The sequence below is a fragment of the Melospiza georgiana genome, chromosome 3 (assembly GCF_028018845.1).
Source record: "Melospiza georgiana isolate bMelGeo1 chromosome 3, bMelGeo1.pri, whole genome shotgun sequence".
Lineage (NCBI taxonomy): Eukaryota > Metazoa > Chordata > Aves > Passeriformes > Passerellidae > Melospiza > Melospiza georgiana.
In genome coordinates, this window is record NC_080432.1 from 22,887,920 (window position 1) to 22,902,818 (window position 14,899).

The following is a 14,899-nucleotide window of genomic DNA, read 5'->3' on the forward strand; positions in this document are numbered from 1 at the left end:
CTTACAGCTCTTGGCTGAATTAGAATCTCTCTTTGGGAAAGACATCAAATTTTGAGTTAAAGGATTTCAGCGTTGACAGTAAGCCAGTAAATCAAATAGCTAATAAATCCCACAACTATACATATTCCTTCTACACAGATATACACTCTCTTTCCAACTTTGAGTTTCATAGCTTCAATTTTCAGCTGCACTGTTTCATTTAATGGTCTGCAGCTCCTCTCAGAGCTGCAGTGGCTTGCACCAGCCTTTGCTGGTGTCCTTGGTTCTCTGGCTGTGTCCTGGCTCAGTGCAGAGCGAGCCATGGCTGTGCCCCATCTCACCCTTGCAATTTTTCTTCATTGATAGTCCCACATTTGGATGCTGCAGGAGAGCTCCAGCAGATCCCCAGCTCCACAGCTGAGCCCTGAAGTGCAGCAGAGATCAGTTTAAATACAAGCACGAAGAAAATTGTTCTCCCCAGTCCGCCTATCCTGCTCTGATTTCTGCTCCAGGAGCTATTTTTTGCTGTTTCTGTAGGTGTCTTTCAGACCTCATCAGCTGGTCAGTACTTCTGCTAATCCAACAGAGACTCCCAGAGGGAAAGGGAAGTGTTTGGAGGAGAAGGCAGATTCATTTTGCTGTTCCTGCACCAGCTGCTGCCAAGGCTGATGAGTCACAGCCAAGCAACAAAAACACAAGAACACGTATTTCAATTGCTGATGCCTTCTGGTTTGATTTCCTACTGCCACTTTATAATCTTCTCCATCAGGCTTATTTAATTTATCAAGCCTCTAACTAGAGAACAGCATCCCAAAGAACCTCTGTGCTGAGGTGTGTGTGGTAACTCAGTGGAGTAATTTACTAAAGCACCTGCACAATGTCTGTGTTTGCTTTTTGGGGCTTTTCAGTGGTGTATCCATAGCTATCCCTCACAGACATACTGAAAAAAAACCCACGGGGTATGCAAAGCACTTTCCCTAACTCACATCTGTTTATGTGTGATAATGAGCATAAAAAGAAAAGTTTCTTCAATAAGTAACAAGTCTTTGTGGGAAAACTATTAAATATCTTTGAAACTATTTAGAGATGATGAAAGATTCAGAAAACTTTTAGATATTTTTAAGCTCTATCCCTATTCATATTTATTTCCACACAGTGTAAAACCAATTTGGATGCAGTCATGCTTTTTATCTAACAAGCCAAAGGAAACATTTTTTTTCCTCTGCTCTTGTTCAGAACTAAGAAGTTACACATTCTCTTAATGATGCCATGAGAGTTGCTGTCTCTGGATTTAAGCAGAAACCTGCTGTTTAGTTTTTGACTCATGAGCACACACTCTGGTGACAGTTTTCATTAGGCAGAGCACTGAGGCCAGCATCAGCATCAGAGTGAAAATTGAGGCTGCTCATTGCAGCCTAATTGCCTCTTCAAGCGTCCAAGGTAGAAATCGATGGCCCAAAATTTCTCATCAGCTGCCAGGTTTAGCTCCTGTAGAAACAGGCCCAGGACCTCAGGACCTCTTCTGTGAGAGGTGTGGCTTCTCTCAGCCTGCCCTGCAGAAGTTCATAGCACTTTGGAACACACCAATCTGTCTTCTGTAAAAGCCACAGTCCCAGTTGGGGGCACAGGAGTGGGATTTGTGTTTGCTCCTCTCTGCCACAGCCCATTGTCCAGCTGCTGAAGGTGGCACATTCCTTCAGAGCCTGGATGTAAAGCCTCAACTGTGGGCACAGCATGGACACAAGATCCTCTTTACCAGTTTTACAAACTGCTTCATCATCTGCCTATGAACTTCTTAGTCTTGGCTGGTGTTCAAATAGAGCCCTTTCCTGGTACTAATTTTGCTTTCTAGACCAGAGAACAGAGGTGCAAATGTGTGTATGGTACATAGTAACTGTCTAAACTTTATTACATGCTGCTAAAACCTGGTCTCCCCCTCACATGGCACCACTCTCCTGTAATAATGCAATAATAAAAACAATTTGTGCATGTTGGGTGATAGAGATCAAATAAAATGTCCTGACATCACACTGTCAAAGATGAACTGGAAATTGTACCTTTGAGGGGACATGGAGAAAACTGCAAATATTGTCAGTCCAATTCCTTGATTAGGGAGAAATCTGGTTTTTTCTTGGAGAATAAGGAGCAGAGCAGCTGCAGCAAACCCTGCATCCCGGATCAGTCTCAGGCTGTGAGAGCACAGGGCTTAAAGGAGGAAGAGTGATTTTGTGCAATTCACTTTTACCTTTGCTCTTCAGAGGGAGGAGTTGATGTCAGGCTGTCATGATCTGAGGGACATGGTTTGTGTCCCTGCAAGAGAATTGCAGAGATGTTTTGCCCCAGCTGCTACAGTCTGGAACGATGGGGATGGATTTTCTCTTAGCCTGGAGATGGAGCACCCTTGGTCCTTCTTCCCTTTCTTCGCTTGCATTGCACAAGTCAAGATTAAGTGTATGCAGAACATGTTTCCTTTTAAAAGCCCCCCTAATGCTCCCTTTAGTTCATTCATGGCTGCAGATTCCATCACTGCCTCTGATAGCCTGTCCCACAGTAATTGCCTTCACATAAACCCATCTCTCCCAACTCCTGCAGTCATGCCCCTTTCTTTGCTTCAGTCTCTGCTATATTTGTTTTCTAAATATCCAAGAAGGTTTTGTTGGGAGTTTTTTGTTCCTAACAGGCTGAACAAGGCCACCCCTGCCTCTCTTTAATGTTTTTCTTCCTAATGAGTACAAAATCTGATATCCCCAACCTGTACCCACGTGTGAGCTTCTCTCTTTGTGTTTATTGCCTTTTCCACAGCAGCCTTCCCATGATGTGATGTTCATATAGCAAACTTATATTGTGATTTCATCAGCCATTTTTTCTGTCCTTTAACAGTATTATGGGATGATTGCTTCAATTCTGGGTATTTACTAAGCTCAGCATCATATTGCAGTAATAGTTTATGTGCCTGCTAATTTCCATCCAGAACATTGTGGGATTTTTTTTCTTTTGTTCTCACAGACTAACACCACTTGATTGTTGTTTGCAATGGATATTACCTCAGTTTGCTGGAGGAACGCCCAATTTAGCACTGGATCATCTTTTCGGTGTTGATTTCCAGCTGATCTGTTCCCAGTCACTACTCAGAGAATGAGTAGGACAGTAGAAAACACATATCCATTGTTGAGCAGTAAATTTGCTTTTTACCAAGATTTTCATATGTTTTCTTAAAGGGATATTTCCAGCACGAAAATCAGTTTCCTGCCAAGTCATGGATTAGAACTCATTAAGAAGCTAAGAGCAAGGTCTACATACAATTTAAAAAAGCTTCCTGACTTAAGCAAATTTAGATCTTTGATTGAGGCAAACTTCACCTATCCTAGCCATTGCTGTGCATTTACTAACTGGAAAAGACAAAAGTAAGTGATTTAACTTGTTTTTCTTTCTGGTGCTTTTCAGCAGTTGATAGTGAATTAAATAAAATTCCTCAAAGTGTGGATAGAAAAGGTCTCTTCAGTGCAGGTAAGTAAACGGATGGAAATAAATGAATACACAATACGTCCAGGTTTATGCATGCCACACAGTGCACACAGGGAATTATTAAATTTTGGTAGCATCAGCACCTTCCCCAGGCACAACTCTGCCCTCACCTGTCATAAATCCTTCTTTCACTGGGACCAGCCTGGAGCCACACTGAAGATATTAACCAGGAAACATTTGATAACTCTTTCAGAAGGTGACTGGAGGGAAGGCTGTGGTTGCAGAGAAGCTGGTCAACACTTGTTCATCACTCCAGGAGGGCAACAGGACCACTGAGTGATCCCAAACTCTTCTTTTGGAGAGCCTCATTGAAGTTGGAGCACTGCCCAGCCAAGCATCACAGATACATTTTCTGTTGAGTTCACATTCACAGCAATTTGGGACATGTTTTCTGAGCAGATCCATTTCACACAACTCAACAGAGCAGGGTGGGAGGCTAAGGTGCCTTCTTAGGCTCCAAAAGCAATTTTACATGATGTTTTTTATTTTCCATTACCAAGTTGCAGTGAGGCTTTAGGTATCAGTGATTCTCATTGAGTATTTTCACCTCAGTCACACAGTCTTGAAACGTTCACGTTTAGTAGTTAATGAACCTTCTGAATCTGTGCCACTGGAAAACATGAAGAACTGTTTCCTACAAAAACCCTTGGTATTGTTTGAAATTTTTCCTTCACTTCATGTCCTGAAAGGTTTGGACTTTACCATGAGAGAGAACAAATTATGAACCATTGTTACAATTCAAGACAACATCTTCAGAAGTGGCATAAAACTTCAAAGAAAAGTAAAACCACACAGAGAAAGCATAAACTGTTAGCAGCTTCTCTTTTAATACCCTTTAATAGCCCTTTGTTTTACTTTTAGCATTGTATTGTCTCCAGACAAGGGAAGATAACTGAGTTTGCTGATAACTAATAAATATCTACATGTGTTTATAAAACTGTGTTAAGAGCATAAGTGTGATGGTGGAGACTGTAGTGATGACAGAAGTATCTGACAGAATCCATCATCCATTTTTGGTCCAAAATGCTAAGTTTTCACTAGAACAGTTGATCAGCAGACAATGTTCCCACACACTTGTGCAGTCTTATGCAGACACAGTGCCTGGTGGCTTCTGAGCAGAAATGGGTCCAGTCCTTCCAGAACTGGTGGCAAAGTGTTGTTTTCCAATGAGTCCAGTGAAAGCATGCTTAGTTCTGGATGTGCAAAGGAACACTGATATCACTCTGATTGATATTTTCAAAAGTATTTATGTGGCTTCTGGGCTGCTTGGGCCTAATCAGGACCCAAATCCCAGAATCCAGCCCTTAAATTTGGCAACTGGACTTTTCAAAAACAAAGTAACAGTTGCTATTGAAGGGAAGCTACAGGAGGAAATAGTCCTGACCCTGTGGTAAGCTCTCAGTGTCTAGTCCCCTCACCTGGGCTTTGAAAAACTTCCATGCCACACACTCGCACATGGAATTGAAGTCCTCAGCACTCAATTCCCCCTTAGTACAGCCCCACTTTTGGCAGCCTTTCCCTGGCTAGCAAGAAGGCAAGGAGAACACAACAGAGCCCTTTGCACAGCCTGGGTAAGTGTAATTTTGCAAAGAAATGCCAAGAAAGCTGTGAAGAGCTCACACAGCCCCAGTGTGGATGTTCGGGGCTGGGCTGGAGCACCACGCCTGGTGGGGCTGCTTCTGGAGCAAGTCTGGTCACAACTCCACTTGCTGGTCAGCAAAACCGAATTGAGCATATTTATCCATGCCTTTAACAGTTACCATTTGTATTTTCTACCAAACATTAGGCATAAATGCAAAATTATGAGAACCTATTACCTAGATGAACCCTTCCTGTCAGCTTCTTTTTTAACATAATTAAAAATTTTCACTTCTTTCACACGGTCATGTGTCTTGTAGTGAAATTGGTGTGAAACTCAGATCCTCTCTCCAGATTAAAGAGAGAGAAAGTGGATGCATGTGTTTGGTTTGAAGACTGAAAGTATTACCATACACTTCAGCAGAGATTAGTCACACATACAGTAGCTACAGTAGCTACACCCTCTTTCATTTCAAAGCAGTTTTCATGACAGCTGGCACAAGCTGCGTGTTCACTGAAGGCTGCTCAGGCTGTTTAGAAGTTATTAATACTTTGCATAGTGCTTGATCACACAATGTGTAATATTCCTTTGGTGAGAGCTGTGCTTGGCTCAGAGCAGCAGGGATTTATTGTGGTGGTGGGAGCCCTGGTGTGACCTGGCTTGTCATGCACATTCACAGGAGAGGGACATTCCCTGTGGCCATTTGGCTCACAAAATACTTCCAGGCAGTCCAAGGAGTACAAAAAGGATGTCTCATCCTCATCACCCCCAGAAGTGCATTTCTAAGGATCACAGCAGCAGCTGGTGTTCACATGAGAACTCTGGGAAGGAATTAAGACAGGGTTCATGTTTGATTTCCCCTTTTTGAGACTTCCGCAGCACTCAAATCTCTAGATAAAATAAGTTACCATAGTGGATCATGCTCAATCACCTCTCCAAAAACTGTCTGCAGCAGCAAACAGGTGCTGTGGTGATAACGGAAAGCTGAAACCTGTTACAGCAACAGCGCTTTCTAACTTTTGGAGGATGCTACATCAAGCACAGTTCTGCCAGTCTAAGAAACACAATTAAAACATAAGACAGTTTTGATTTGTTTTCTCATTCCAATAAGGATTATGTGCTAAATATTGATCTGTAGTTTGAATAATATGGTGCTGGCCTAAGAAATGATAAGCTGCATTCTTAAGACAAGTCTAATACAGTATGTTGAACTCCCTTCACATTTTTCTGTAACTGGAAAATAATATCCTTGAAGTATGGATAGGGCAGAGGCTGGATGTTAAAACCCTCAACTTGACATAGGCCATTAGGAACTTCAGCAAGATTTTGGCTTTCCTTGACATAAAGATCACCTTCTGCCCAAAAGAATGGCATTGATATGACTCTGTCCTTACATTTGATTGTTATTCTTTGGAGGAGCTGTCACTTGAAATCCTACTTTTTCAAAAAATGTGGCAGCATCAAGAATGGTGTTTGGGCCTCATCTCACAAGAACATACTATCAGTTGCTCACAACTCACTTAATGGCACTTTTTGGTGAGGATGATTGGCTTGAGATAGGACTTATTACAGAACACAGGTCAAGACTATTTATTCTGCTGAGCATGTTTCTCAGCACACAACATCCTGCTGCCAGCAGATCCAGACGAGGCGCATAAAATAACAACTTAAATAACAACTTGTACAAAGGTAGTAATTTTTGTTTATTTTTGTCAGAGCACTCTGCCAATTTCAATTTTGTTCTCTAGGTTGCCCTTTCTGCAGTTTATTCTTCTAGTTTACTTGAGCAAAATAATGTTAAACAGTAAGGAAAGTTTACAAAGAGAGGGAATGAATTAACTGTATGATGACACCCATGGCGGCAACAGGAAGCAAGGACCCAAACATCCCTTGGGAAATAATGTTTTAACTTGCTCTGAGTGCACTGCACAGCCCAAAGGGTGAGAAACAGAGGGCAAAGACATGACAAAGAGTCAGTATCAGAGGATGGCTCTTCCTTCCCTTGGGAGTTTCATCTTGCCTGCTGCCAGTACAGGAAACCAGCAGGACACTCCCCATTGCCCTTCCCTGGAGCAAGCACCTTATTCCTTGGGATCCTGCTTTCATTTGGGACACAGGCTGTAAAAATAAGTCAAGAATTAATGAATTGTAATCATCAGAAATATTTAATTGTCCTTACAAATCACTCTTGCCTGGGTATATATTTAGATCCAGGCAGTGCCTCCAAAATTTTAGAAAAACTTTATTTTTGCCTCATGCTGAGAAATGATTGGCTACAAACATTACCCTCAGTTCATTTTCAAAGAACCAACAATTGCTGTAGCTTTCAGTGCCCCCAAGTGCCTGTTGCACTAAAAAATGAAGGACTTTTTCTCTGTTATTGCTCCTTGGAAGCCTTTATTCCCTTTCAGCCAGAGAACTGTTGATATATTGATCAATACTCTAGACCCTTCACTCATCCTTATGCGAGTAGAACACAGGAGAGCAAAATGTAATGCCTTGTTATTGCTACTGTGACCTTCATAGTGAATATTTGACCTCACAGAAAATCAGTTTTCTGACTCAGTTGACAGGCAAGATAAAAAATATTGATAATGGTAGAGGATGTTCAGAATCTCATAGGAAATGTCCCTCACCTTCTGGTGCTGGACCTTCATTAGTTTTCCTTTCTTGCAGACCCTTTAAACTCAATTTTCAGAAGATGTAGTGAGTGCAGAAAGTCAAAAGGTAAAATTAGGTTACAAAGAAGAATTCTCCCTTTTAGGCTGCTACCAGTTGTTAAAAATTTCAACTTTACTTGCCTAGAGAGTTCTTCTCTCAACTGTACTCAGAGTCAGGGTGGAAGATAAGCTGGGGTCCTGTCCTAGAAATTACACATATAAACTGCAGTCTGGCTTGTAGCTGAATGTAGGCAGAGCTGAACTGGGTTGGTTTTACAACAAAACATCAAGTATTTTATTCCATAACTCAGATTAGATCCAAAACTGTGGATGCAAGTTAATGGGACAACCAAATTCTAAGGCAGCCAAAGAGCTGTTGTAAAAACTCACTGTTCATTTCATGTTTATACTTGATATTTCTTGATATCTATGATCTTGTTGGAGGTGATCATCTTTCTATCATCAGCCAAAATATTTGTTTCTTCTGTAGTCTATGCATAGAGAAGGGCACAGAGCTAATACTCTACAAAATAAACCCAAACACAAAACTATCAAAAATGCTAGAATTTACTTGTGCTACTAAAAAATCTTAAAGTGTTTTAAAATGCTTTCTGACAGAAAAAAAAAGCAACTACTGCTTGCCTTAAAACATTCAGTTTGGTTTTGGTTTGGTTTGGTTTGATTTGGTTTGGTTTGGTTTGGTTTGGTTTGGTTTGGTTTGGTTTGGTTTGGTTTGGTTTGGTTTGGTTTGGTTTGGTTTGGTTTGGTTTAGTTTGGTTTGGTTTTGCTTCACTTCACTTGATTCCTAATCCACTTATTTTAAAAAACAGTTTTTAAGCAAAATGGTCTCCTGTGCCTTGTGTTTTGGTTGGCATCTGTCATCTAGAGATTATCTGGAATCCTGAATGAATTTATTTGTGCTATTTACTTGTGTTACTGGCTAATCACTAATATGATATGAGATACTAAAAATGAACAGCACAAAATGGAGTTTTGTGCCCTGGCAGAGTTACAAGATGGTGGTGGTCAAAACCTTTAGAAAAGAGAGAATTTGAGAATTCCTAGCTGACTTGACTCATTCCTCAAAGCTCAGTGTCACACCAGTGTTCATTGTCATGCATTGCCCCCATGCTTGTCAGTGACAGCTTAGGTGAGAAATTCATTTCTGATGAGGGAGGCTTCTTACAGACTGTGTTATCCAGGTGGATAGCTGCATCCTGAGTGTTAGGCAAACATTAGCTTTTCATTTCCCGTGCAGTTTATGATGTTTCCAAGTCATTTACATGTTCTTGTAGTATTTTATAAATAGGGACCAGCCGCACTATTAATTTCAGGCTCCAGGGTAATCTATATAATCAGCTAACCAGAAAAACTGTGCTGTTAATGGAAACCGGAGGATTTTGTGTTTGTTTTTTGCCTCATACTGTGTTTCTTAGCTTCCAACTCCACTCTTTTTACAATTTCAGGACTGAATTGCATCCAATATGTAGCATATCTCAGGTGAGGCAAGACTTTGAGGAGAAGCCTGGCAAAAAACTACAGAGAAGGTCTGCAGCTGAAGATTATATTTCCAACTATGGCATAGGATTTGACCCAGCAGAGAATGAATTTGACTATGGTTTATGCAATGAAGTAGTGAATGTAGCCTGCTCTCCCAAACCTGATGCTTTCAACCCATGTGAAGATATCATGGGATACAACATTCTGAGAGTCCTGATATGGTTCATCAACATTCTAGCCATTACTGGGAACACTGTTGTCCTCATTATTTTAATAAGCAGTCAATACAAACTCACAGTTCCTCGCTTTCTGATGTGCAATCTTGCCTTTGCCGACCTCTGCATAGGAATCTACCTGCTCTTTATTGCCTCTGTAGACATCCAGACCAAAAGCCAGTACTACAACTATGCCATAGACTGGCAGACCGGGGCAGGGTGCAACGCCGCAGGGTTTTTCACGGTGTTTGCCAGCGAGCTGTCGGTGTACACGCTGACGGTGATCACCCTGGAGCGCTGGCACACCATCACCTACGCCATGCAGCTGCACCGCAAGGTGCGCCTGCGCCACGCCGTGACCATCATGGCTTTTGGCTGGGTGTTTGCCTTCACGGTAGCGCTCCTCCCCATATTCGGGGTCAGCAGCTACATGAAGGTCAGCATCTGCCTGCCCATGGATATAGAGACACCCTTTGCCCAGGCTTATGTTATGTTTCTCCTGGTGCTGAACGTGCTGGCGTTCGTGGTCATCTGCGTCTGCTACACCTGCATCTACTTCACCGTGCGCAACCCCAACGTCGTCTCCTCCAACAGCGACACCAAGATCGCCAAGCGCATGGCCATACTCATCTTCACCGACTTCCTCTGCATGGCACCAATATCCTTCTTTGCCATATCGGCCTCGCTCAAGGTTCCTCTCATCACGGTGTCCAACTCCAAGATCCTGCTGGTTTTGTTTTACCCCATCAACTCCTGCGCTAACCCCTTCCTCTACGCCATTTTCACCAAGACTTTCCGCAGGGATTTCTTCATTCTCCTGAGCAAATTTGGTTGCTGTGAAATGCAAGCCCAGATTTACAGAACAGAGATCTCCTCGTCTGCTCATACTTTCCACACAAGAAATGGCCATTGCCCTCCTGCATCAAAAAACGGTGATGGCACTATTTATTCTTTAGTTCCCCTGAATCACTTGAACTGAAATGCTTGCATAAATTTGTGTCTGAGGCGGTGTGCTAATCACTTGCAAGTATGTGAATTTGAATAATGACTTCAGCATAGCATGCAAACTTGTTTTTTATGAAAAGAAAATTCTTTCCAATTCCCTATTTTTGTTCAATGAACAATCATCAGAGATGACATACCATCTTCATCAGTTCTTGAAGAACAAAGTGCTGAAGTGTTCGTGTAGAACTGTCTCAAGAAATAAATGAGATCACAAACTGGTATCTCCCAGCATGCGGGCAGAGATTCCCTTCATTCTAGGGAGTTGTTAGTTGCTTATTGAGAACTAAGTAGCGGTTATATACAGTTTAAAAAAAAAAAAAAAGTAGAATTAATTTCTTTTCCTGTGAATTGTGTTATAGCAATACAGATAATTAGCTTTTTTCATTAATCACATCTCCTGGGGTTACAGGAGACAGAAGGCCAATTTAAGCCCTCCTCCAGCACAGGCTTGCTAGGAATGAGAATATCTCGTGATGTTTCCATTTCTGTTGAGCACAGCAGGGAGGCAGGAGGCATCTCCAGCTATGCTGGATCTTTGCAGTTCCACACTGTGTGGACCTGCCTTACCCTGCACAGAAGTGTCACTTTGGGTGGTGTTTGTGTTGGTTTAGATTGGCAGGCTCAGAGAAACCTGTTTTTTCTGAGTTTGTATTAAAGAGTTGGTTTGGTTTAGGTTTTGTTTTCAAGGTAAGAAAGAGCAAGGGCAAGAGAAACCCCTCATAATAAAAAGGGTGTTCTTTAAAGTTGTTTTCACAACAATTAAAGTTGAATTCACTTGTGTGTCTGGGAGCCTTGGATATGCCAGCATGGGCCAATGGGCTGCTCCACCAAGACCTGTGAGTCAGGTTTGCCATACAAGAGCATTTGTGTATTATACTGCCTGGGCTGCACAAAGAACAATGACATTAGATGTGGCTTCTAAATCCCTGCACAAAAGTTCATGTGAAATCCTAATTTTTTGTATACTCCTTTTAGGATTTCTCCTTCCCTTCTAAAAAAAAAATCCTTTGTGCACACATTATTATGTGCTGGTCCAGATTGGAAATAAATCACAAGCTGCATATGTTAAAATAACAACCAAAAAAAAAAAGATAAAAAGAAGAAAGAAAAAAGTTTAAATCAAGATTTTCTGATTTTACAGGGGATTTTACTAACATCTCAATGAATGTACAGAGTTTTAACATGATCTGAATATCTAATTTTTGCATGGTTCATCATTCCAAATTGCAACAAAATTCATGGATGGGTAGGGTTTTCTCATGCTGATTATGTGTCTGTGTGTGGATATGTGGGCATAAAGAAAACACCAGGAGAGCAGTCTGGGCTTCATTCCCATCTCACAAACAACTCACAGTTCTGCCCCATGAAATTATAAAAGCTTGGAGTCTCCATGGTTAAATGTGATGTGCTTTAAATGTTCCCTACCTACAGCTCATAAAATTTCAGTAGCAAATCTTGATGCTTCTATCCATAATTTCCCCTGTCATCAGTTTCACATTTCAGCATCTGAATCTTATGTGAATAACAACAGGAGGTGATTATTCATTCAGCCTAGCCAGGGAAGGAACTATCAGCTCCCTAGTGCATAAAACAGGGGAGATCAAAGACAGTGTGTTTTGGCGGGGGAAATTTCATTACTCAACACAAGTAACACTCCCTCCAAGATCCAGGAAAAGGAAGAATGAAAGAGAAAAGTGGAAAAGACACTTCATCTCCGGGAAGATCATCTGACTACTCAGAGGAATCATTTTTTTTCACCAATGCTTTATGTCATATACTGTGTGCTGGTGTGCAGCCATTAAAACCCATCCCGATGGAAGTGACTGAATGATGATGTTCCAAAATGACAAATAATCTAGTTATATTTTTAAAGGGTCCTGATTCTATTATTTGCCTAAAATTGAGGGATGTTCTTTGGCAAAGACTACCCCACTTTTGATGATAAATATGCAAAATTCTTGCAACATGTCACGTCACACATTTTTTGGCTGAGCTCTGTTCATTTACCAAGAATGAGACCTGGCAGCTCAGGAAAACACAAGCACAGCAGTCTAGAAGCCAGTCTAATAAATCCTCTCACAGATAAATCAGGCACATGAGCTTGATACAGACCATCTACTCCATGCAAACCCATTGCCCAGACATTTGCAGAATCAGAACACAGTTAAATATGTTTTTCTAATTAACATCCCTGAAAAGAGACCCTGCAGGGTTCTGTCTTGTACCCAGAGTCAGACCAGGGCCTGGGATTGAGCCTCCTAGCCCATGGGCTTTCCTCCAGAGGACACATGAGTTGATACTTGAGGAGCAGGTAAAGCCTGCAAAATTGGACACCTTGCCCCGTGTAGAACATGTCATGCTGCCCACACATGCTGCTCAGGAGCTCTGGTGGCAGCTCCAAAGCTAAAAGACTGACTGTGCAGTTACCAAGACAAAATTCTCCCTCTTCCAGTCCTTAGATCTCCTTGGCTTTAGCTATTCTTTTGATTTTAATTTGAAAAATCTTCCACGTTGTGAAGGACATTGTGCAACCTGTGTCTTTTCCTGTGTGAGATACTGGTATTTTTGTATCATTATTTTTTATTTGAAGAAAGCAGTATAAGAAAAAAAAATACCTCAGGATACATTTTGTCCGTGCTTGTAATGTACAAAAAAGCCTGCTGGTGTTTGGTGTGGGTTTCCTCAGCTCTTGAACAACATGTTTATGTTGCAATCTCTAAACTATTTTACATTTCCCTTTCCGAAATCTGTTTTAATAAAACCAATATCAAAACAGAGTGCCTTGAGAACAAGTGTGTGGCCAGAGATATGTTGACAAAGTATGCAATAAATGTTGCTGCTTATCTGGAGAGTTCCATTTATGCAGTGCAGCCCCCACAGTCAGGTCACTGTGACCTACAGATGAGAGACTCTGCAGAGAAAACCCTCCTGGAGAGTTAACAAAGCACAGAGAGGTGTGCTTGAAACCTCTTCAGCAAATAACACAGGAGGACTGACCTGTCTTTGTTTTAACAAATCTCTTGTATTAACTCATATTTCTTAGGAAATAAGATATTTACCATTGACAGAACTCAGACATGCATGTTTTTTTCTCTTTAATTCATATGAACAGCTCCTCTTATGTGATGCATTCTAATTTTTTTCCCCTCATTTTTAGAGCCAGGATTTGTAATTCTCTTTTGTTTAGTATTTTGCTCGAACAAATAAGAGTATGACTGTGTGTGCACATATGCTCATGTGAGTAGGAGAGACAGACCAAAGGTAATGAGGAAACTGAATCAAAGCCTAGCTCTGATTCACAGGGAAAAACTGATAATTTGTCTATTATGGGTAGAATTGACATTCATTGTGGCAATTCATTGCATTTTAGTCTTCACCAAGCCCCCAAAAAGGCTGAGTTAAAGAGTTATTATTTTGTTTGCCCTTACGGTGCCATCACCAGAGTGACAAAAAAGAGACTGTACTGGCAATGAGAACACAAAAAGCAACTTCTTAATATTTTTGATAGAAATATCATCCCTTCAGGCATGTACCTTGTGGACAACCCGAACCTGACCTCCCCAATAAACATTCATCAGGTGTTGTGGTGGGAAATGAGAAATGGGGCCACTTCAGCTTGGCAGACTAAAAGCATCATCACAGAAATTGCCACCATGGGTAAAGGTAATAGGAGCATCAGGAGCACCTGGTCAAAAGTGCCAATAAAAACAAAATCCTAACTTGGTAGAGAAAATGAACCATGATCCATTTTCTTTACAGCTTTGCTCTGGGGGTTACACAGATATGCCAAGCAGAGTTTGCTCATTAGAAGGCAGGTCTGTGTTTGAGCTTGTTAAGAATTCAAGATGAAATTTGCATCCCATTTAGCAAGTCTTCAAATCATTTGACCACATTTCTTTCCTGTAGATTCCCTCCTAATCATTCCACTGAGGACACAGCAGATAATCTTACATTTAATTTATTCAGCCTTGTTGTTAAGAGGAGTTAATAATGCGAAATGATTTATCCTCAAGGAATAATTTAACCATCCCTCCCCTCCCTGAATGAAAGAACAGAAAAGAAAGGTAGGTCTGGTTCAAATGGTCAAGCAAGCACACACAAACCTCCTCACAGATTTGCATCTTTAATATGGGCATATGCAATCTCCCATGGTGTATGCAAATGGGAATTGCACATACACACTCTTCTTCCCTGAGAGCTTTTGTCTGAGTACTTGGCTACAAGCACATATTTGAAAGTCTGGGTGTTGTTGCTTTAAAATATTCAAGAACAGGAGTAGGATTTTATAGCTGTCATCTGGATAATTAAACTCTTCATTAACAGTTGTTCACAAACCAGTAGGTGACCTTTAATTAGGGATAAAAGTACTCAGGAATGGATTTCAAACGTTAAGAAACTGCAGAGGAGCCCTTTTCTCTCCACTTCTCCAAGTCCAT

General features: G+C 41.2%; 1 protein-coding gene across 1 annotated transcript in view; it reads left to right on the top strand.

The window, feature by feature from the left end:
* The window catches only part of FSHR (follicle stimulating hormone receptor), a 79,508-nt gene extending 68,910 nt beyond the window's left edge, over window positions 1-10,598 (top strand). Inside the window, 2 exon segments of the mRNA XM_058020708.1 lie at window positions 3,198-3,383; window positions 9,210-10,598. Of these exon segments, the coding sequence (XP_057876691.1) occupies window positions 3,198-3,383; window positions 9,210-10,437 (1,414 nt within the window). The 3' untranslated portion in view covers window positions 10,438-10,598.
* The last annotated feature ends 4,301 nt before the right edge of the window (window positions 10,599-14,899 follow it).